General features: G+C 41.5%; 1 protein-coding gene across 7 annotated transcripts in view; it reads left to right on the top strand.

Annotated features, from left to right (window-relative positions):
• The window catches only part of TTC7B (tetratricopeptide repeat domain 7B), a 343,610-nt gene that overhangs the window by 7,051 nt on the left and 311,894 nt on the right, over positions 1 to 24,665 (top strand). For 3 of the 7 annotated variants that reach the window (XM_038406917.2, XM_038406919.2, XM_043517819.1), the window contains 2 exons: positions 21,625 to 21,779; positions 23,190 to 23,358. The exons of 2 other annotated variants lie outside the window; for them this stretch is intronic. In XM_038406917.2, the coding sequence (XP_038262845.1) occupies positions 21,625 to 21,779; positions 23,190 to 23,358 (324 nt within the window). Of the gene's footprint in view, positions 1 to 21,624; positions 21,780 to 23,189; positions 23,359 to 24,665 lie in introns of those variants that run through there. 2 more of the 7 variants (XM_043517820.1, XM_043517818.1) reach the window with 2 other exon arrangements.

The raw sequence follows: 24,665 nt of genomic DNA, 5'->3' as shown, positions 1-24,665 counted from the left end.
TGTCGACTATGAAGAGAAAAGTGCTGGTGGCGTGGAAGAGGTGAACCTCTCCATGACCCTTGGGCGTATGCAGCGACAGCAGATCAATGAGCTGTGCACTAGCTATGCGCCGACGTTCTCAGCCACCCCAGTACTGACTGAACTGACTGTCACTCCATTGACACAGGTAATGCTCACCCAATTAGAACCCAACCTTATTGGGTGTCTCCTCAAGCTAAAACTGCTATAGAATGGGAGATCCAGGATATGTTACAGAGGGGTGTAATCCACCCCTCTGGCAGAGCACGGGCATCTCCAGTGGTTCTAGTTCCCAAATCAGATGGGGAGATAAGATTTTGCGTGGACTGCCGTAAGCTAAATGCTGTAACTCGCCCAGACAACTATCCAATGCCACGCACAGATGAACTATTGGAGAAACTGGGATGGGCCTACTTCATCTCTACCTTGGACTTAACCAAGGGGTACTGGCAGGTACCGCTAGATGAATCCGTCAAGGAAAGGTCAGCCTTCACCACACGTGTCGGGCTGTATGAATTTAATGTGCTCCCTTTCGGGCTGCGGAATGCACCCGCCACCTTCCAAAGACTTGTAGATGGTCTCTTAGCGGGATTGGGAGAATATGCAGTCACCTACCTTGATGATGTGGCCATATTATCGGATTCCTGGGCAGAACACCTGGAACATCTACAAAAAGTCTTTGAGCGCATAAGGGAGGCAGGACTAACTGTTAAGGCTAAGAAGTGTCAAATAGGCCTAAACAGAGTGACTTACCTTGGACACGAGGTGGGTCAAGGAACTATCAACCCTCTACAGGCCAAAGTGGATACTATCCAAAAGTGGCCTGTCCCAAAGTCAAAGAAACAGGTCCAATCCTTCTTAGGCTTGGCCAGTTATTACAGGCGATTTGTACCGCAATACAGCCAAATTGCCGCCCCACGGACAGACCTAACCAAAAAGAAACAGCCAAATGCCATTCAATGGACCAAAGAGTGTCAAAAGGCCTTTAACCAGCTCAAAGCGATACTCGCGTCTGATTCTGTACTAAGGGCCCCAGACTTTGACAAACCGTTCCTAGTAACCAGAGATGCGTGTGAGCGTGCTGTGGGAGCAGTTTTAATGCAGGAAGGACAGGATCAGGAATTCCACTCTGTAGTGTTTCTCAGCAAAAAACTGTCTGAGAGGGAAAGCAACTGGTCAGTCAGTGAAAAAGAATGTTACGCCATTGTCTATGCTCTGGAAAAGCTACACCCATATGTTTGGGAACAGTGTTTCCACCTGCAAACCGACCATGCTGCGCTACAGTGGCTTCATACCGCCAAGGGAAATAACAAAAAACTTATTCGGTGGAGTTTAGCTCTCCAAGATTTTGATTTCGACATCAAATACATCTCAGGAGCTTATAACAAAGTGGCTGATGAACTCTCCCTTGAAAGTTTCCAGAATCAACTGGTTAAAATCATCCTTGAGATGGGGAAAATATTGTTAGTCTTGATATACTTAGTAGTATATTTAGAGGTGCATGTATCTTATTACCTTTGTTTTTTCTTAGAGCTCCAGGAAGAAATCCCAGCCAGCGTTTCACTCTATCTGTGATTTGGGGGGCTTGTCATAAATATAAAGGGAAGGGTAAACACCTTTAAAATCCCTCCTGGCCAGAGGAAAAACCCTTTCACCTGTAAAGGGTCAAGAAGCTAGGATAACCTCGCTGGCATCTGACCAAAATGATCAAGGAGGAGACAAGATACTTTCAAAAGCTGCAGGGAGGTAGAAAGAAAGCCCCTCTCTCTCTCTCTCTCTCTGTCTGTGTGATGCTTTTGCCGGGGACAGAACAGGAATGAAGTCTTTAGAATTTAGTAAGTAATCTAGCTAGAGATGCGTTAGATTCTGATTCCTTTAAATGGCTGAGAAAATAAGCTGTGCTGGAGGGAATGGATATTCCTGTCTTTGTGTCTTTTTGTAACTTAAGGTTTTGCCTAGAGGGATTCTCTATGTTTTGAATCTAATTACCCTGTAAGGTATTTACCATCCTGATTTTACAGAGGTGATTCTTTTTACTTTTTCTTCTATTAAAATTCTTCTTTTAAGAAACTGAATGCTTTTTCATTGTTCTTAAGATCCAAGGGTTTGGGTCTGTGGTCACCTATGTAAATTGGTGTGGATTTTTATCAAGCCTTCCCCAGGAAAGGGGGTGTAGGGTTTGGGGAGGATTTTGTGTGAAAAATGGACCTTTCCAAATGGACTCTTTCCTAATAATAATAATAATACCGGTTAGACGTTTGGTGGTGGCAGCGAAAGTCCAAGGGCAAAAGGTAAAATAGTTTTGTACCTTGGGGAAGTTTTAACCCAAGCTGGTAAAAGTAAGTTTAGGAGGTTTTCATGGAGGTCCCCACATCTGTACCCTAGAGTTCAGAGTGGGGAAGGAACTTTGACAAAGAGGTTAGGAGCTTCTCACTGCTAATACTGCTAATAATGCTAAAACTGAGACCTCTAGATCGGGATACTGTAGCAGCAACTACCAATGTCTAGAACACTGTTGATTAGCAATTGCATGTAGCCAAAACTTGTCTCTGAAGTTATCTTTTTGGTTGGAGAGTTGTTCTTAATGGTGACAGTCAACAGTGTTTTAAAAACAAGTCAGACCCTCCAAAATTGTGAGATTTTTAAAATATATTTTGGGTCCCTTTGATTTTACTTATGTGAGTTTTGAGCCTCTAATGTTCACACTTTCAAGCTTTTCTCCGCAATTATGAGGGCTAGACTTTTTTTTTTTTTTTTTTTTTAAGCTGAGATTCTCACATCAAATGATTCCTGGAACTGGGGCTCTAACAAAAACACTGAATATCATGATAGTCAAGGCTACATTGTTAAGTTGCAAATTCATGACATTGTGTAGTGATGAAACAGGATTTAGCTCAAAATAAATTGTTACAATGGAATTTTATGTCATGATTGTAGTTGCTCAAAAAAATCAGACCACACTTCCTCCAAACAGCAGTTTTTACAATTCTTTTTTATTGTTCGTATTTTGGAAACATAAGATCCATATGGTGTCAGTTTGGGAATGCAACTGAGTGGATGAAGTGGGTACAGCTCATGGATTTCCCTTCATTTGCAGACCTGCTTCCAGCCCCATGTCGCTGCTACCAAGAATTTGACCCTTCTGAATTGCACTGGGGTCTGTGGGTCTTGCTGAAAAACAGCATGGCCAGGGTACCAAAGAGGCAACCCTCTGTAGTTCAGATCCATTTCCTAGACACCTTAGTTGAAGTGAAATGTCACACTATATACAAAAGAGAGAACACTTTCCACTGACCCCTTTCTGTTGGTGTTGCATGCATATGCCACAAATACAAAGTAAACACTATGACAAATTGTAGTGCAAAAGAAACATTGCTTGCAGTTCTGAAGTTTGCCATTGCAAATATACACAACATTTAACGCCTTCTTTTTAATTTTCTAATCTATTTCTGTTAAGTTTCTTGCCTTCTCTTCCTTGCCCCATTTGTTTTGATCTGTCTGCCTTATTTCTTAGTTTGTGTGTGTTTGGGTTTTTTGGGCTTCTTTCCCTGGCTGCTGCCGCCACCTTCTCCTAATGCTTTGTTTCATGTTAATCGTACTTTTCCTTATGTTTACCCTGCTTCATGTGGGAGCAGAGCAGTAAATTAGAAGTGGACAGAATATTTGTCATTTTCACAGTGCTGCTTCCATTGTACCCGGAGATTAGTAGGAAGTAAGGCTGTTGATTAATTGCAGTTAACTCATGCGATTAAAAAAAATCACAATTAAAAAAATTACTGTTTTAATTGCATTGTTAAACAGTAGAATACCAATTGAAATTTATTAAGTATTTTGGATGTGTTTCTACATTTTCATATATATCGTATTCTGTGTTGTAATTGAAATCAGCATATTTGAAAATGTAGAAAACATCAGTGATGAGCTGCCAGAAGCTGAAGATCTGGTTCCTTCACTCGCTCCGGGTCTTCGGCGGCAGGTTCTTCACTGGCTCCGGGTCTTCGGCGGCACTGAAGGACCTGCCGCTGAAGACCTCAGAACGAGTGAAGGGCCCGCCGCCGAAGGCGTGCAGTGCCTTTGGGTGAGTACAAATTCACAGGGGGAGCCAAGAGCTCGGATGGGATGGACAGGACAGGAGTTTGCCCACCCCTTTAACAACCGGTTCTCAACCGGCTGCAAAATTTACCAACCGATTCTCAACTGGCTGCAAAATTTAGCAACTGGTTCATGCGAACCGGTGCGAACTGGCTCCAGCTCACCACTGGAAAACATCCAAAATATTTAAATAAATGGTATTCTATTATTGTTTAACAGTGTGATTAATTTTTTTAATCGCTTGACAGCCCTAGTAGGAAGGAAGAATGAATCTTGTCAATTTCAGTTTGTTTTGCTCCCATGCGGAGTAAAAGCCAAGAGGATCAGGGGCTACTTGTGTGTCAGGAGCTGCGTACTCTGTTGTAAACTAATTCTTTATTCGCTTTCCATACAAATGAGAAGCAAATATTTTTCACTTATTTTGACTTTGTTGCAGAACATAACTGATGTAATAAGATGTGGAACAGAATTGCTGTTCTCAGTAAATATCTTCTGACTAAGAGAGATGATGGTGGTACTATTCAGATTGTGGCATCTTGATTTTGATAACTGGAGGGGAATATTGTGAGTTGTGACAAGATATCTGTGCTTCCAAACAAACTGTGGAAGTAGTCGATGACTTAATCTATCTAGGCACTAAACTGTCATCAAATTGGCGCAGCCAGTCACACATCCTAAGGAAAAATGGTTTAGCAGCCTCATACATGAAGGACTTACATAAGGTCTGGAATCAAAGCAGGTGAAACTATATACAAAAGTATGGATTTATCAAACCAATTCTTGCAGTTCTCTTATATGGATCTGAAACATGTACATTGCCTAAACAAGATATCAGGAGACTGGAGGCATTTCATGTGCATTGCCAGTAGCGACTACTGGGTATAAGATGGATTGACTTAATCAGAAATAGGGATGCGTTGTTGAAAACTGGCCTTGAGACAACTGAAATTGTCATTAGCTAACACCAGCTGGCCCTTTTTGGTCATGTTGCCTGCCTCTGAAAACAGTCCCAGCATATCAAGATCTGAAGATGGAACTAAAGGCCAGGAGATTAACCTGGCTCTAATAAACCTGTGGAGCAGTTACATATCTGGAATAAAGATGTACAGTGTGATCATGGCTGCTCAGTGCTAGGGACCTCTGCTGTTTAAGCATGTTGTTGTTGAGGAGGATATTGTGGAGACCTTGTTTCTGAAGATTTCCCACTGTTGCACTTGCAGAAACTAGACTCCCAATAAATATTGGATTTGTTTGTTACATTATGTGTTTTCCTCTTATAGACAGGCAAAGAGTCCTGTGGCACCTTATAGATTAACAGATGTATTGGAGCATAAACTTTTGTGGGTGAATACCCACTTCGTCGGATGCATGTAGTGGAAATTCCCAGATTCAGGTATGAATATGCAAGCAAGAATCAGGCTAGGGATAACAAGGTTAGCTCAATCAGGGAGGATGAGGCCCTCTTCTAGCAGTTGAGGTCTGAACACCAAGGGAGGAGAAACTGCTTTTGTAGTTGGCTAGCCATTCAGAGTCTTTGTTTAATCTTGAGCTGATAGTGTCAAATTTGCAAATGAACTGAAGCTCAGCAGTTTCTCGTTAAAGTCTGATCCTGAAGTTTTTTTGCTGCAGGATGGCTACCTTTAAATCTGCTGCTGTGTGTCCAGCGAGGTGGAAGTGTTCTCCTGCAGGTTTTTGTATATTGCCATTCCTAATATCTGATTTGTGTCCATTATCCTTTTACGTAGGAACTGTCCAGTTTGGCTGATGTACATAGCCAAGGGGCATTGCTGGCACGTGATGGCATGTATTACATTGGTGGACGTGCAGGTGAATGAGCAAGTGATGGTGTGGCTGATCTGGTTAGGTCCTGTGATGGTGTCGCTGGTGTAGATATGCGGCAGAGTTGGCATCGAGATTTGTTGCATGGATTGGTTCCTGAGTTAGTTACTATGGTGCGGTGTGTAGTTGCTGGTGAGAATATGCTTCAGGTTGTCTGTGGGCGAGGACTGGCCTGCCTCACAAGGCCTGTGAAAGTGAGGGATTGTTGTCCAGGATGGGTTGTAGATCAGTGATGATGTGTTGGAGATGACTGTATGTGATGGCCAGTGGAGTTCTGTTGGTTTCTTTCTTGGGCTTGTCTTGCAGCAGTAGGCTTCCTGGTACATGTCTTGCTCTGTTGATCTATTTCCTTATTTCCTCGTGCGGGTATCGTAGTTTTGAGAATGCTTGGTGAAGATCTTGTGGTGTTGGTATCTGTCTGAGGGGTTGGAGCAAATGCGGTTGTACCTCAGCGCTTGGCTGTAGACAACGGATCGTGAGGTGTGTCCGGGATGGAAGCTGGAGGCATGAAGGAAGGCATAGTGGTCGGTGGGTTTTGGGTATAGGGTGGTGTTAACGTGATCATCACTTGTTTGCACCGTGGTGTCTAGGAAGTGGACCTCCTGTGTAGATTGGTCCATGCTGAGGTTGATGGTGGGATAGAAGCTGTTGAAATCGTAGTGGAATTCTTCCAGGGTTTCCTTCCCATGGGTCCAGATGATGAAGATGTATTCAATGTACTGTAGGTAGAGAAGAGGCAAGAGCTGAGGAATCATTGTTTCAGGTCAGCCATAAAAAACGTTGGCACATTGTGGGGCCATGCGGGTGCCCATAGCGGTGCCATTTGTCTGAAGGAATATATTGTCACCAAGTTTAAAATAATTGTGCGTGAGGATATAGTTACAGAGCTCAGCAACCAGTTGTGCTGTGGCATCATCAGGGATACTGTTCCTGACAGCTTGTATTCCATCTGTGTGTGGGATGTTTGTGTAGAGCGCCTCTACATCCATGGTGGCTAGGATGGTGTTTTCTGGAAGATCACCAATGCATTGTAGTTTTCTCAGGAAATCCGTGATATCATGGAGATACCTGGGAGTGCTGGTGGCGTAGGGTCTGAGTAGAGAGTCCACATATCTGGACAGTCCTTCAGTGAGAGTGCCAATGCCCGAGATGATGAGGCGTCCAAGGTTTCTGGGTTTGTGGATCTTGGATAGTAGATAGAATAACCCCGGTCGGGGCTCTAAGGGTATGTTGATTTGTTCCGGTGTTAGTGTAGGGAGTGTCCTGAGTAGATGGTGCAGTTTCTTAGAGTATTCCTCAGTGGGATCTGAGGAAAATGGCATGTAGAATTTGGTATTGGAGAGTTGTTTGGCAGCTCCTTTTGGTAGTCCGACCTGTTCATGATTCCTATAGACAGAGTTTTTAATGCCACATGCAGTTGTTTGCCACACATTTGCCTTTATAAAATCTCATTTTCAGTTGCTTGTAAGTTTGCTAAACTTTAAACATTGGGGCTGAATTTTTCCATGCTCGCTGTCTGTCACAGACTGATTTTAATTTTTGATTTTTGTAAAGTTTCTGCAGAAATGGTTCAGCTGTTTCTGAGAATGAGATTAGGCAAAATACATTGTGTTGTTCATGTTTTAAAAAATTTCTGCCAACTTGTTCTTTGAAAAGTTGTATTGCCCCCAAGCTTTGGCAGAGGGTTGCCTCTTAGTAAGGAATGTTTTTTGGTGTTCCCATGAAAAAGTGCCCAAATTTGACCAAACTGTAAACCTTTGAAAAATCTCAATTTACACCTGCTCAGTAGAGATTTGCTAGAATTTGGCAGATAAATTCTCTGAAGACTCTGTGCATGCTGAGAATGCTCCAACCTGAAATCCAGGGGGTAAAGGAGACTGGGAATAAGGAACTGGAGTGTGGAAAGAGAGGGTAGGACAGAGACATAAGTGGTCAGGATTGGGGGGAATAGGGACAGTATCGTCTTTGATCACTAGGGAACGTTCCCCTCCAGAGTCTCAAATTGAATCAAAGTTTCCTGAATCTCAGCATTCTTCTGCTCCTAGTGGGTGGCTGTGAAACTCACTGGCAGAAAGTGTAGTGGCTCTTTGACCTCAAGGATGAGAGCCTACTACAGCTGCTGTCATTTACTTTAACTAAAGTGGCAGGGATCTGTGCTATGCATCTAAAGGTTCCAACTCTGCTGATGACCCTTGTGAATGTCAGTATGATTCTACATGATGGAATATCTATATTTTTTTCAGTTTAAAAAAAAACCTAGGAAATTACTTTTAAAAACACCTACATTAAAAGAACACTGAGGTAGACTGTTCAGTCTTACTTCAGCCTTCTTGTGTATTTTCATTGTATTTGCAAATACACGATCACATACTGTGTTTCTCCACAGGACTCCTTCATTTCATGAACAGGATGAACTGCAGTGGGGATGAATTCTTAGATTTTTTTTTTAAGATCAAAAGGATCTAATTCTGTGTAATTTCACTGAGCCCAGCAACTTGTGTTTGACTAAAGAGACTTTAAAGACAGAAGGGACATCATGATCATTTAGTCTGATCTTCTGCACATCACAGGCCACAGAACCTCATCCACTCACTCCTGTAAGAGGCCCATAATTTCTAGCTGAATTGACGTCTTGATTTAAAGACTTAAAGAGCCCCCAAGGTCTCTGCCAACCTGACCTGGGGGAAATCCTTTTCCGATAACGGCATCCAGACTTAACTTGAAGACATCAAGAGATGGAGAATCCATCACTTCTCTCAGTAGTTTCTTCCAGTTGTTGATCATCTTTACTTGAAAGTTTTTGCTTGTTTCTAATTTGGATTTGTCTAGATTTAAATTCTAGCCATTGGTTCTTATTATGCCTTTCTCAGCTACTAGTATCTGCTGTTTTCTTCCCATGAAGGTATAGGTACAATATAATCTAGTAATATGTTGATCTTTTTCTGATTGCACTCTGTTTCTCACTGTAGGGTATTTTTTCCAGCACTCCAATAATTTTTGTGGCTCTTCTCTGCATCCTTTCCAATTTTTTAACATCCTTTTTAAAATGTGGACAGTAGAACTGGATACAATATTCCAGTATCAGTCTCACCAAAGCTGTATACAGGGGTAAAATCACCTCCGTCCTTTTCCTCCCCTCCAAGGATTGCATTAGCCTTTGTTCCCACAGTATGTTAATGGGGGCTTATGTTGAGTTGCTTGTCCACTATAACCTTAAATCCTTTTCAGAGTCAGTTTTACAGGATATGGTCTGCCTCCCCCAATCCTCCTCACACACTTAATGGATTTATGGCCTGCATTGTTAGTTCCTAGATGACCATGCATGTACGAGGCAAACTCACAGCCAAACCAGGGCTGCTCACTCAGGTGCTGTGGTGAGTCAGCCCTCAGGCATGCAGAAGCAAACTATCACTGAGCAGATCCTGGGTCAGATGACCCCAGGCTCAGATATTTCCACAACCTCACCAGAGTCTGAGCAACAGAGCTACCTGGCCACGAACCTTTCTGCTGCCTTGCAGTACATCAGACTCCAGCGACTCCCAACCTGCTCCTTCCCCAGCCTTGCTTGAGCCCTGTCCTTTTCCCCCTTGCACTAGCCTCACTCCAGCGACATCACTGACCCGCTCTAGCCTTGCCTCCTCTTTCTTATGTGACAGATCCGTGGGGTACAACCTGGAATGTGGGACCACTCTGCTCCCTTAACTCTTCAGCCTGCAGCTGTCTCTCATGATGCTTTGCTAGTGACAAGCAGCAAACCTCTCCAGGTGCTGTGATCACTCAGTCAACAACATGCAGGGACACACCTGGATAAATTCCCACAGTATTCTTGCCAGCAAGTTAAAGAGGTATGGGCTGGATGAATGGACTATAAGGTGGATAGAAAGCTGGCTAGATTCTTGGGCTCAACGGGTAGTGATCAATGGCTCCATTTCTAGTTGGCAGCCAGTATCAAGCGGAGTGCCCCAAGGGTCAGTCCTGAGGCCGATTTTGTTCAATATCTTCATTAATGATCTGGAAGATGGCGTGGGTTGCACCCTCAGCAAGTTTGCAGATGACACTAAACTGGGAGGAGTGGTAGATATGCTGGAAGGTAGGGATAGGACACGGAGGGACCTAGATAAATTAGAGGATTGGGCCAAAAGAAATCTGATGAGGTTCAATAAGGACAAGTGCAGAATCCTGCACTTAGGATGGAAGAATCCCATGCACTGCTACAGACTAGGGACCGAGTGGCTAGGCAGCAGTTCTGCAGAAAAGAACCTAGGGATTACAGTGAATGAGAAGCTGCATATGAGTCAACAGTGTGCCCTTGTTGCCAAGAAGGCTAATGGCATTTTGGGCTGTATAAGTAGGAGCATTGCCAGCAGATCAAGGGACGTGATTGTTCCCCTCTATTTGACATTGGTGAGGCCTCATCTGGAGTACTTTATGCTCAAATAAGTTTGTTAGTCTCTAAGGTGCCACAAGTACTCCTTTTTCTTTATCTGGAGTACTGTGTCCAGTTTTGGGCCCCACACTACAAGAAGGATGTGGAAAAATTGGAGAGAGTCCTGCGGAGGGCAACAAAAATGATTAGAGGGCTGGAGAACATAACTTATGAGGCGAGGCTGAGGGAACTGGGATTATTTAGTCTGCAGAAGAGAAGAATGGGGGGATTTGATAGCTGCTTTCAGCTACCTGAAAGGGGGTTCCAAAGAGGATGGATCTAGATTGTTCCCAGTGGTAGCAGATGACAGAACAAGGAGTAATGGTCTCAAGTTGCAATGTGGGAGCTTTAGGTTGGATATTAGGAAAAACTTTTTCACTAGGAGGGTGGTGAGGCACTGGAATGGGTTACCTAGGGAGGTGGTGGAATCTCCTTCCTTAGAGGTTTTTAAGGTCAGGCTAGACAAAGCCCTGGCTGGGATGATTTAGTTGGGGATTGGTCCTCCTTTGAGCAGAGGGTTGGATTAGATGATCTCCTGAAGTCCCTTCCAACCCTGATATTCTATGATTCTATGAATCTAAGTTGCATGAATGCTTTCTAAGCCAGTGGTTCTCAAACTTTAGCAACCCAAGGAACCCTATTTTGATTAAAAAATTTTCAGGGACCCCCAAGCCCTCCTGCTCAGCTCCAGGCCCCATCTCCACTCAACCCCTTCCCCTAAGGCTCCACTCCCTCCCCACCTCTTCCCGTGCCCTCCCTCCCTCCCCCTGTTCACTCCATCCACCCTCTCTCCATCACTAGCTCTCCCCCACCCTCACTTTCACCAAGCTGGTGGAAGGGCTTGGGGTGCAGGTGTGGGCTCTGGGAAGGAGTTTGAGTGCAGGCACTGAGCTGGGGCAGGGGGTTGGGGTATGGGATGGGGAGAGGGTTCAGGCTCCGTCCGGGTGGAACTGGAACATCTCTCTGGCATGGCTCCTAGGAAGGGGGAGGAGGGGTCAGGGGGTCTTGACGCACTGCCCCTGCCCGCAGGCACTGCCCCTGCAGCTCCCATTGTCCACAGTTCCCAGCCAATGGGAGCTGTGGAGTTGGCACTGGGAGCGCAGGCAGCATATGGAGACCCCTTGCCTCCCCCCGCCTCCGGGACATGCCGTCCACTTCCAGAAGCAACATGGGGCCAGGGCAGGCCTGTCTTAGCCCCGCTGCGCTGCCGGAGTTTTAGGCAAAAAATCTCCTGGTTTGGCTTGAGTAGCCTACAGGAGATAGAGGGAGGAGGAGGAGTTGTTCAGCGGGCTCCGTAGACCCCCTGGAGTACCTTCATGGACCCCCAGGGGTCCATGGACCACAGTTTGAGAAATACTGCTCTAAGCCATTAATGAACCATACACAGGAGAACGTCAGCAAATCCCCTAGCTTTGCACCCCAGAAATGTACCACTTTACACTGATCAAGACCCTGTTGAACAGGGTAGATTTGATTTAAATCAAATCGATTTAAATCACAAGTCAGGATGACTCTGTTTAATCATGGATTTCTACATAAAAGTGCATTCTTATTGGTTGTTACAGCTTTAAGACGTATTCTTCACAACTAAGAGATAGATGTAGGTTTCATTTTTAGAAGGTACGCACTATACATGTTTCAGAGTAGCAGTGTTAGTCTGTATTCGCAAAAAGAAAAGGAGTACTTGTGGCACCTTAGAGACTAACAAATTTATTAGAGCATAAGCTTTCGTGAGCTACAGCTCACTTCATCGGATGCTGAGCTGTAGCTCACGAAAGCTTATGCTCTAATAAATTTGTTAGTCTCTAAGGTGCCACAAGTAATCCTTTTCTTTTTACTATACAAGTTTAAACTAATTTATTTTGAAAACTTTTCAGATAAGTTTTACAGCTATATCAGAAAATGAATGATTGTTTGGTTATTTCATTTACCAAAGATAATTGAAGTAGATATTTATGAAGTCACTGGGAGGTGACCTATCTCTAATTCAACAGGTTAATCATTAATATTTGGAGGATTTTCTTGCCATGCTGTATTAGAAGGAGAACATCACCAGGCAGACATTTAAAATTGTTTTGTGTATGTTGGATATTTTTCTTCAACAGCAAATATATAATATTTTAACAAAACAAGTATATGAATTTTTGAATTAAGTTAAATATTCAAGTTTTTTAAAATCAGTTTTGTTTTTGTTAAAATTGTTTTTAAATAAAATAGTTAAATGAAATTTAAAAAAAAAACAAACCCAGAAATTAAATAGACTATGTCGGCCAGGTCAACATGAGAAACTTAAAATATTGGCTTCTGCAGCTAACTCAGTCGTCTTCACCTTGATTTTCCTGTTTGTTCATAATCTGGAAAAGAAAAACAAGCTTTCAGGTCCCAAATGATTTTTCAGGTCTCAAATGATTTCAATTTGGAATGAATTAGTCCAAAGCAAGAAAATATTCTTTCTACGCTGGCAGAAGAAGCTACTGGTGTTAAAAGTGAGATTATCACTTCAACAGTCTCTGAATCCAAGTGCTTAAATGACTTCCACCAGTTCACTGTTGTGACTTTTTTTAAAACATCGTCAGCAAACATATATTTCTTGAATGGTTAACCTTAAGCTCTGAAGTTTATTGTAGTTGGCATTATGGAGGGATGATTGCTGGATGTCCATGTCATAGCCAACTCTTCTTCTTCAGCAGTTAAGGTTTGACCCTGGTACCGAGCATTGAGAATATTTGCAAGAAAATGAGCTGGAGATAGTGCTTGTCCCATTCGTTTTTTTAATGCTCGTAATTTAACTCTGTCAGTGCATATTTCTCTTTTAAGATCTCACTCAGTTCCTTCCAATGTCAACAGCATCAGCAGTAAAACAGCTATTCCCCTCCTTTTTGTTCAAGGCTACAGAAATAGGCTTCAGGGTACTTACTCAGTATGTATTCAACATTTCTCTTAAGCCCAATGTTGAGAACTTTGGCTGTGACAGTGCCATTTTTTTTTTCACGATTTTGTTCGCAAACTGTCATCCGATTAAGCTAGTTCTTGATATAGAGCTCAAAAGAGTCCACTACTGACTTCCATTGCATGTCTTGTGGGAGAGTTAGCTTGGTTCCTCCCACTTTTTTCAGAGCAGCTGCTGCAAAGTGGTTGTTACGGAAGTATTTTGCAGTTTCAACAACATTAACCTTTATTTCTGGAACACTGAAGTGTTTGGCTAGGAGGTGCATCAAATGAGCACTGCAACCTTATTTTATTAGCTTGGGACTCTTCTAAATAATTTCTTCTCATCTTTGATACATTTGCAGCATTGTCTGTGACCAACCAGCGTTCCAGACATTTGAATTTTTTTCACAGTTTGTTATAGCTTTTACTGCTGCTACATGTAAGTATTTTGCTGTGTGTGCATTTCTTGATATATCATTTTTTTCTGTAAGGAAGATATTCTCTTCTGTTGTCACACAAGCACATACAACAGGATCATAGTGGACATTGCTTCACCCATCAAGACTCAGGTTAACAATTTTACCCTCTAGACCTTTTGCACATTGAGCAATTTCTCTTTCATACACTTTATCCTGCAATTTGCCTGTGGCATCTGCTCTGTTGGGTGGACTGTATTCTGGTCTTAATGTCTGAATCATGTTTATGAAGTGTGGGTTCTCAATCATACGGAAAGGAGTGATTGTTGCGTAAACAAATCGGGCAGTTTTTTCATTAATTACCTCTTTTTGTAATCTGTTTCTTATTACAAACTTATCTATGGTTGTTTTTGGATGATGGAGATTTTTTCTTCTTTTTGCTACAGGTGATTTATTGTGGCTGTGTGACATAAATGATGTGACTGAAACACTATCATTGGCAGATAACTCTGAAACTATAGAAAATGATTATGATCTTGAAGGTGGATAGTCTTCTTAATCTTTTATGTTGAGGATGGATTCTCCGAAACAAAATAAGTCAATGCAGTTATTTAATTATTATTACCATACTGCTCATTTAGTATTACTCATTGTATTCACTGACACTTAGTACTACTTTAAAGGTGAAATTGTAAAAGGAAGATCTGCCTATTTCAGCCATTTATTTTTTTATCACAGCTGCATCTAAAGTGGTACTACCGTAGACTAATAACTATATTTTTTGCTCAAACATGAGAATTCAGGAATAGTCCAGAAGGAAGACAGGCAGTCCTTAAGAAAGAAGTATGAAATAAAAAAGTTTACCAACCTGAAGATCCTGCATATTCAGGCATGTTCCTTTCATCATCTTCAATGCCGCTTCCTCCTGAGAAAGAACACTTCTCATGATGGTGTTTCATTCGGGAAACCAGGCCTTGTATTTCTTTGTTGCATTCTTTGCATTTTGCACGCATGCCTGTCTTACTCACAGGTAGAGGAACTTAATTAAAATATTCCCAAACTGGGTCTCTTTATGGTCTGCTGCCATTATAGGTTTTCTCTTCTCGTGAGAGAATGGGATGGTAGATCTCAAATCAATGAAGACTACACTCAGAAAGATCTCATGACTTCTGAAATATGCTGCTCAAATAGTTTCCCTTTTGTTTCTACTGCCTGTCCCTCCCTTCTCACATTTATCTCCAGACCTCTTCTCCTTGTTCAGGAGGTGAAGGGCCTGCTGCAGCTGGGAGTGGTGGATGAAGTTCCTTGTGAGTGTAGGAACAAGGAATTCTATTCCCAGTACTTTCTAATCCCAAAGGCGGTCTAAGACCTATCCTGGACGTGCGAGACCTCAACAAATACCTAAAGAAGTTGAAGTTCCACTTGGTCTCCCTGGCCTCCATCATACCCTCCCTGGATCCGGAAGACTGGTATGCTGCCCTCGACTTGAAGGATGCATAGTTTCATATAGTGATCTTCCATGAACACAGATGCTTCCTGCGCTTCACAGTGGGATCGGACCACTACCAGTTTGCGGTCCTCCCTTTCAGCTTAGCAACAGCACCAAGCGTGTTTACCAAGTGCATGTCAGTGGTAGCAGCTTACCTCAGGTGTTGGGGTATTCAAATATACTTGTATCTCAATGACTGTCTGATCAAAGGCCACTCCAGGTCTCAAGTCTAATGGGACATTGCGGAGTGACAGGTCACGTGCTGGTCCTGGGCCTGTTGGTGAACTACAAGAAATCAATATTCTATCCGGTGCAAAGGATAGAGTTTATTGGAGTGGTGCTCGACTCCACCTGCGCCAAAGCTTTCCCGTCACAGGAAAGGTTCCAAATGATGGTGGACTTCATCACAGGGGATCTCTGCGTTCCCTCTAATCACAGCCGGGTATGTCTGCATCTGCTGGGCCACATGGCCGCATGTATGTATGTTGTCCACCATGCGAGGCTTCAGAATGTGACCCTTGCAGCAGTGGCTGGTGACAGTCTATTCCCAGTCCAGAGATCACTTGCACAAGGTTGTTACTGTTCCACCAGTGATACTTACATCCCTGCAGTAGTGGACTGACCCCAAGGCTGTCCTGGAAGGAGGTTCATTCGATAGGGCACGCCACTCAGTCAAACTGATATTGGATGCTTCGGCCATCAGCTGGGGAGTGCATCTAGGTGAGCTACAGACCCAAGGGACGTGGTCCCCAGAGGAGATTGCATTGCACATAAATGTCAAGGAACTCAGAGTGGTACGTCTGGCCTGCAGGGTCTTCCTACTGCATCTGTCAGGCAAAGTAGTGAGAGTGTTTACAGACAATACGGCCTAGATGCTCTACACTCCAGAGGGTGCCAGAGCTGGTCCCCTATGGATACCACTGAGGGAAAAACTTCCGACACCGGTGCATGTGGCAAGCACACACAGCTAATATGGAATGGACATGAGTAACACTTCTAGAATAACACCAGTTACGGAACAGGTAACTGTCTTTTTCCCAAAGGCTTTAGACAAATTCACTGGTAAAGATAAAACATTAAAAGAAGTGTATTTATTACAGAAAGATTTAAAGTGATTATAAGTGGTAGGCATAAAGGTCGGAGATAGTTACCTAAGAAATAAAAAGTAAACACTCATTCTAAATCCTAAAATTTATCATTCATAGTAAGATTTGAATCAAACAGTTTTTCTCACTTCATTGGATGTTACAGGCACATTACAGTTCTTAATATACAGTCTAAATTCCCTTCTCAGCCTGGGACCAATCTCCCCAGTTCAAAGTTCTTGTCTTCCCAGCATTCTTGTTGCCTTCAGAGTAGGTGGAGGAGGAGTGAGGTGGTCTCATGATGTCACTGCCCCTTATTTTATACTCTCAATTCATGTCCCTGGAAAAACACTGGTCCAGACATGTCCTTTGCTGAGTCACAGAGTTAAGCAGTCCCCATTGTGTGGTGTTTGCACAACCGTCTCTTATTGAATTGTAAATCTCTTGTTTACAATTCCCCTGCTGGTCCATGGTTGCTGATAATCGTTTAATGCCCACCTGGGTGTGGGTCACTCCTTCGTTGTCCCTGGAGAGCTGGCTGTGGGTGTCTACCAGACTTTCAACATATTTCAATAACAGCCATATAGCAGAATCTCATAACTTCATACACAATAACTATGTACTGTGACAAAGCTCTGTCCTTACCTTCGTGGGTCCCTCATTTCCTGGCGGATTTTGCTAGCCTCAGAGGCTCACTGTGACCCTCCACGTAACCCTTTTCTCTCTAGGAACAAGGGTCATAGTCTACTGAGCCATTTTCATCATAAGCCAGTGAGGGAGGTGAGGAGAAGTTATCCTTCCTTGCACAGTCTCTGTTGTCTCCCAGTCTCAGTGATTAATCAGGGGGCAAAGTGGGGGGGAAGCCTGGGCCCACCCTCTACTCCAGGCTCCAGCCCAGGGACCTTAATAGTATCAGTTATGGTAGCTGACCTATTAGGAACATGACATGTACAATTCCCTGGGCTACTTCCCCCACAGCAGCCCTCACTTCCTCAAGCTCCACTTCATCCTTACCTCAGGGCCTCCTTCCTTGTACCTGATATGGTGTGTACTCCTCAGTCTCTCCAACAGTACAGCTTTCTCTCACTGCTCCTGACATGCAGACCCACCTGACTAACTGGGAGGCTTTTAACTAGTTTCAGCCAGCCCCTGATTGGCTTCATGTGTCCCAATCAACCTAGCCTTCTCCCTGCCTTCTGGAAAGTTCTTAATTGGCCTCAGGTGTCTTAATTGAGCTGGAGCAGCTGCCATTTCACTTATCCTGGTACCAGGGATTTGTTTAGCCTGGAGCTAATATATCTATCTCCATCTGGCCTTGCCCCGTCGCAGTACATATTTTAACAGAACAGTGAGTTTCAGCAGATCATGATCTTTCATATAATAGCTTACAAGGCATGCTTTGGAAGAAATATCATAACCATATACAGATGATGATTATGGAGTTTATAGGGTGCTACTTTGAGGTATAGTCACCCCCCGCTCATGTCACACCCCCAAAGCCTCAGACTCTATCTGGTTTCGACCTTTGACACCTATCTGAACTCTGACTTTGGTATCATGTTGGCTTGCACTCTGACCTCCCAGATTTGATTTATGTCCTGCACCTGGCCTCTGGCTACCGTTCTTATCCTGGTTTGTCTACAGACTCTGATCTCGGTTTTGATCCTCCTGCCCCTGGATCTCAATTCCTTAGCCTAGACACAAACCTATGCCTAGCTGTTATCCACGCTTCAGCCATTAGGCCTAATTATTGGAGGCAGTGCCTGATAGCATGTGGCTGTATAAAGTGTATTTTGTTCGAAGGGGCCCAGCTTACCAAACAATCCAGATTGTTCCTTGTGATTGACCTGTCCTCCTCATTATTTATCTCTCCGCCAGCGTTTGTGTCATCTGCAAATTTTATTATCAGTGATTATGTTTATTTCCAGATCATTGATTAAAAAATAGGCTTCCCACTACTCCTTCATGGGGTCCCTGAGCTTGAGCTCCAGCTTGAGCCCCAAAGGTCTACATCACAATTTTATAGCCCCGTAGCCTGAGCCCTTGAGCTGGAGTCAGTTCATATGGGTCAGCCGTGGGTGTTTAATTGCAGTGTAGACATACCCTCAGTAATCTTTCCTCTGAAAGGCAGATGACAGAATCCTGGGGGCCTGTGAACTTATTTGAAGTGCAGTTTTATTGTAAGCTTGTGGCTGAGTGTTGATTTTACTCAAGAGGAAATTTTCACATACTTCTTGTTAAATTCCTCACATTGGCCATTGAGTGAAAGTGAGATACATTGAATAGCATTACTGTGCCGTCAAAGCTATTTTTTAGTGTGTACACAGTTTACCATGTCTGTCCTTCATTTGGATGGGGCAGTTACTGAGGGAAAGTACATCACAACTGAGGAAACCTCTAAACACAATCTCTTGTACTTTTATAATGTCAGATTCTGTTACCTGGTTTTCAAATGGATATTGGAATGGTTATTTCAATGAAATTTGAAATGAGGATGTATCCATTGGAATGTAATATGAAATAAGCCCTATAGTGTTAGATACAGATCTCTTCTTTTGTATCCCAAGTATTTTGTTAGTAGTGTCCTTCGTTAGATTCAAACTGTTTGCACTTATCTAATCCATTACAGTTTTAAGCCATGTTTGAAGAAAAATATAAAATATATAATTAGCTGCCTATAGCAAAGTGAAAAGGTATCATATCATATCAAGTATTTTAAAAAAAATGCTTTTATTCTAGAGTTCTGGTATCTTTGAAAATGATGCCTTATTGTATCATTGCAGAAAGTTAAAATTGTCCATTCTATTTCTACATTTCAGTATATGTTCACTAGACTTGTCATATCAGCACTTGCAGCACACCTATTGATATTGATGCAAATTACTTTGTGCTGGAATGCCTATGGTATGAATCCTTATCTGTAAAATATTTATTGGATCAATGATACAAGATTACTTTCTTCCACTTGCTATTGCTATACGGCTTGTCCTCTTTGCTCATTTTCAGCATTGAATCATCTCTTATGCCATTATTTTCTATTCTTTCCTTCTGAGCAGACTGTTATGGTTAAATGATTTTGTTGCAGTTTCACTTAGTTTGCTTCAAAATGTGTGGTGCTTGTGAAGTTAACCTTTCCTGAAAGGGGCAAGTGACAGCACTGCGTAATGTTTGGGAGCATATTGGTCTGCCATCCTTTATTTCTTCAGATACAATAAAAATTTACCTGTAAAGTATTAGAATCTGCTTCAGACTTTGTAACTGATCTCCTAATTTTGAGAGTCTACCCTTGAGAAGCTGTAATGACCTTTTTGATTATAAATTGCAGCTATTAAAGTCACAGTTTAAAATATCTTGATAATTGTAGAAAAATTCATACCACTGGGAAAGATTTCCTTGCTTTGTAAACACAAGGAGTACTTTGTAAGCATTATTTAGTCTTGTGAATTTCATAAAAATGCTCAGTCCTTATGAGTGTTGAAGCAAATACTAAAAGCCTCCTTAACCTGCTAGTTTCCTGCAGCAGTTAACAAAGGATTCCTTGTCTTTTACTAAATCAAAAGATCTTCTTTCCTATGAGACCCTTTCATTCAAGGTTTATTTAAGAGTTGATGCATTTAATTCAAGGTTATCAAATTCAGTGCATAAGGTGATTAGTTTGGTTATAATAGCTTCATTGAGTACATTGTATTGAAAGTCTTCTCTAGCCTATTTTTTTTTAAAATATGTAAGTGGAAAATATTGGCATTTATTTCAGAACTCTAGTTTGGCTTGTTAGTCTAACTAAACCTAAACTAACTCTAATGTCACTAACACTATGAAATGAAAACACTTCTGAGAACTTTGGGCTTACTGTTCTAGGAGTAAAATGATCAAATGTCAGTTTGCCTTTTGACAAAGGCATATATAGGTTTCAGCACAGGAATAGTTCTAACTGGAGCCATTTCCCCATATTACTGATGCCTACAGAACAGTGGAGCTTGCCTGCTCCTATATATAATTCACTACATTGATGAATATTCAGGACAAGAGTTGATAAGAGCTGGCAACACAGCACTGACTTATTTTTGGTAGGCTGGGTGCTCTACAAATCAGTAAGAAGATTTTTACCTTTATTGAAATTATTTGGATACATAATTGAGCAAAATTACTATTTTTTCTGCTTTGAAATGGGAAGTGTACACCATTGATATATGGATTGATATATGAATGGTTCTCCAAAGTTTTTGCTGCTTCTGTCAGGCCAAATGAAATGGTATCTGACATCCTTTTGTCCTTCAGACATCTGCCTGTTACATTTAAGATCAGGATATGATACAGAAACAGTATTACTCACTCTGATTTCATAATTTCAGCGTACAGGTCAGATGCACTAATCCAGCTAGAACTTTCAGCAGTCTTAATAGTGTCAAATATAAGATGCAGTTGATGCGTTTGCGAGACCTGACACAGTGGAAGGAATTGCTTAGAATGGTATCAGAATCACAAAGCCCAGTCTTATTACCTCTTTTGTTTAATGTGTAGGTGAAGGCACTTGGGAAGCTGATAAGGGTTACAGTGTTCTCAACCTCCTGATGATTGACAGCTCTGTCACCTTTTTATCATACCCAGATCGAGCCATTGCCTTGTTTTTCCAAGGTCTGGCAAAAATGGGAAACTGGATGAAAGTCAGTTGTCCAAGATGGAAGTGCTAGTGCTTGGCTGCTGGTTAACTTCCAGATAAAAATCAAGTAGCTGGTCACCATCTGTAATGCCCTAATTGACCAGGAAATCCTGAGGGACATCTTCTCTGAGCAGCCACATAACCTGTATTCAGGTAGAAATCTTAATCTAACAATTGCAAGTATGATGTTTGTGAGACAGGTTAGTGCATTCTTGGTAGCAGGTGCTTGCCTCTAGAATTCACTGCTGCCAGAAATTCATCAAATGCTGTATTCGGAAAGTCCTGAGAGCTGCACTCTTGTCAATGGTTTTTGATTTTAAGAAAGTAAAAGGTCATATACTATTAGATCCCAGTTAATGGGAAATAGATTTGCCTTAATCTCTGTGACTATAATGCTATAGTGCTCCTATAATGCTATGATAAGTATTTAAATGATAAATTGAAAAATAAAATAATAAACACCACTTTTATAATGCTGTGTTAAATCTGGGTCACTGGCCCTTAATGTGTGTCTACAATGAGTTCTGCATTTAAAGTCCAGAACTAAAAATAATTACCTCCCCTGCTGTATGCTTCCTCTGTAATCTGTGTGAAATATCAGATGGATAGAATGGCTATTACTGTTGTGAAGACTTTTTCCCTTTGACGCTGTTTTTTTCTCTTTATAGATGACATGGCAGAACTTCTCCTTGGGGAGTCAAAACTAGAACAGTTTTTGAAGGAAAATCCTTTTAAACAGGGCACTAGTCCCCGGGGTCCCCGGCCAAAGCTGACCGAGGTCAGGAAACATCTCACTGCAGCGCTTGACAGAGGAAACCTAAAGGTATTCACAGAAGTCTGGAGGAAGGGTTAGAAAATTAAGGATATAGTTGGAAGTTAATTGAGAGGAAAAGCTTTATGAGAGCTTCTGAGAGCTCAGATAATTCTCTGATTACAGTGTTCTTGTTAAGCAATTTTATTACTTCCAGAATATCTTCAGTATTTTGGGATTTGATCCTTTTAATTTGCTTATAGAATTTTGTTCAGACTAATCTAATAGTGAAAGATGACATTTAAAAGAAAGCTGTTGACCCAGGGATGTTTAAATAAAGAATTTTCTAGATGTCTTGTGAACAGCTTATTTACACAGTGACATGATACTTGACACAGAACGCATTTCAAGGAATAACAACACTTTGCATTCCCATAGTACCTTGCATTTGGTTATGTCGAAGTGCGTCACAGACATTACTGAAATAGTCTCACAGCACTCCTACCCCAATAAAGATCCCCTTCTATTAAGGGGATTTCTATTAAGAAAACAAAATCAATGTAAATATTCAGCACTGTAGTGAAACTGCAAATTTGTTCCATGTTTTGAGGAAAACCATACAAGACGTTTTTATCCTCAGTTCTGCTTGGAGCCCATTCTGGCCCACCTTTAGATATTTATCATCAAACTATGATGCTTGGTGTTGGTTGTGAAATATATATGTCCTCCCCTTCAAGGCACTTCACAATGCTCTCTCTCCATACTTATCCACTATTGCATATTACAGTGTCTCCTTCTTCCCCTTTGCCTCACCAGTGATGCTCTTTCAGTCATCTTCCACAGCCATCTTTGAGATTTCTTCCATGCCCTTCTTAAACTGATCTGTGAGGGTACTGACCTCTCTTCCTGTGAATCTTTTTCAAGACCCTCCTCTCCACTTACAAGAAATCAACCAGATTAAAATGACTAGGCTGAGGAGCAGTTGGGGAAAGCTAGTGCCTAATTACTAAACTTAAAATAACAGTGATAAATTTATAATTCATTATTTCCTTCTATTCCTACCTTCATATATTGGTTGTCTGTTAAACTGTAAACTTCCTGGGTGACAAGGGTGTGTCATCTTAAATGTTTGTACTCCACAGGAGATGCTAGGATCCTACTTCTAATACAGATTCAAGGATGCTTACATAATCAGATATGAAATAATGTATTCCAAGCGTAAAAATGACTAGTTAGAATAAAATCACTGTTCTGTAGCTTGGTGAGGGACTCAATATGTGTTTTTTCTGTAATAGCCTCCCAATATTATCTGAAAATTTAACTACAGAATAAAAATAATAAACTGTAATCTGGGAATGAAAAATCTGCCGGAAAGTCTTCCACGCTATGTTGGAAATTACTAGGGTGCAGATAACTTTCTGTCATTTTTTAAAGTGTTTTGCCTCAGAAAAAATAGTTTATCTTATTCCTCTTTTTTTCTAGCCAGAATTTTTACAAGAAGCCAACTTAATTATGGCCAGGTTAAACTATGTGGAAGGTGATTACAAAGAAGCTCTTAACACTTATGCTAGGGTTGAAGTTGATGACCTGCAGCTTGTTGCTGTGCCTCCTTATAGGCTGAGGATGATTGCTGAAGCATATTCTACCAAAGGTAAGATTGCTTATATCCATTTATTAATTGTGGTTGATTTCTTTCAAATGAAATATTTCTACTTTTATTATTTTTGACTGAAGGAATATTTGTTCATGCTATATCAATTGACGCTGAGTTTAGATATCAAAGTGATGGGTGTCTTAGAAATATCTGAAAGAAACATTCATCTGTTTAGATTAATTTGAGTGCGTGCTAGGTTGGTAGGACTATATTATTTCTGTCAACATTTCTATTCTAGTCCTTCCCCCTCCATCCACCCATCCAAAGCACATTTGTTAAGTGTTTGTCTTAACTATTAAACCCCCTTCTGACAAATATGTATTAGTAGTTTTTCAGCACAGATTCAAATGTTAAAATTGCACCCTCAACCTAAATGTTACATTTATGTCTGAAATTTTTATTTCCTGTAGATAAAATATAGCACTTGCTATTACTATAATTAAAAGGCATTAGAGAAAAGAAAATATTTGTCTTTATTTCCCCTCAGTTTACTTCGTGCATTTGACAGCTCTTTGTGTATAGTCAGTTTCACGGTTTCCTTTGTGGAGTCAGTCACTTTTATTTCTTTAGATCTTTCACACACAGCCTGCTGCTGTTAGATCTGTAACCAAGCTGGCTTTTTATCAACTACACTTGGCCAGGCCGTTCCATAATAATAATAGTAATAATCGTAGCAATTATTAAATAAAAAACTGGCATGAATGGGAGCGTTTTCTTCTGTGGGATTTTATTTTGGGTCTGTACTGATGTGATCTTTTTACAAATATATCCAAAAATTCAAAAGATTTGTCTTAATTTTCCTTTTTGAGTGGTATCGTATTAGTGAAAGTTGTAATGCTTATGTTGTGTCTAAGGATGGCAGTGCCACTTCAGTTTAGAGGCTTCTTTTATGAGCTATGCGCACACAGCCTGTAGCTGTGTCAGTGTTTTGAGAATGCAGCGGTTTATGTGGCATTCACTATGGAATTCACTATGTCTGGATGTTTTTGCTTGACTGGTGTATTAGACCTGGGTTTTGGAATGCATTTAAAATTTCTTGTTATGGCTGGATGAGTGCACAGGGTCATAAGTTATGTTTGCTGTCTTTCAGGAGATGGTTCAGTTGCATTTGCTGACAACTGATCAAAGAATTTTTCTAACATTAGTCTCGGAACAGTCTGACTGTTTTCCACCAACTCAGTTCCTGCTGAGTGCTGACACGTATCAGGTGTGCTGTAGAACAAAGGTGAGGGAAATAGCAGCCTTGATTCCTAGAAGAGAGAAAAATATACTTCCTAAATCTTTGCAATATTTAGATTAAAGGA

The sequence above is a fragment of the Dermochelys coriacea genome, chromosome 6, assembly GCF_009764565.3.
Source record: "Dermochelys coriacea isolate rDerCor1 chromosome 6, rDerCor1.pri.v4, whole genome shotgun sequence".
Taxonomy (NCBI): domain Eukaryota; kingdom Metazoa; phylum Chordata; order Testudines; family Dermochelyidae; genus Dermochelys; species Dermochelys coriacea.
Note: the sequence above shows the minus strand (reverse complement) of the source record. Positions and strands in the feature narration are given on the sequence as shown.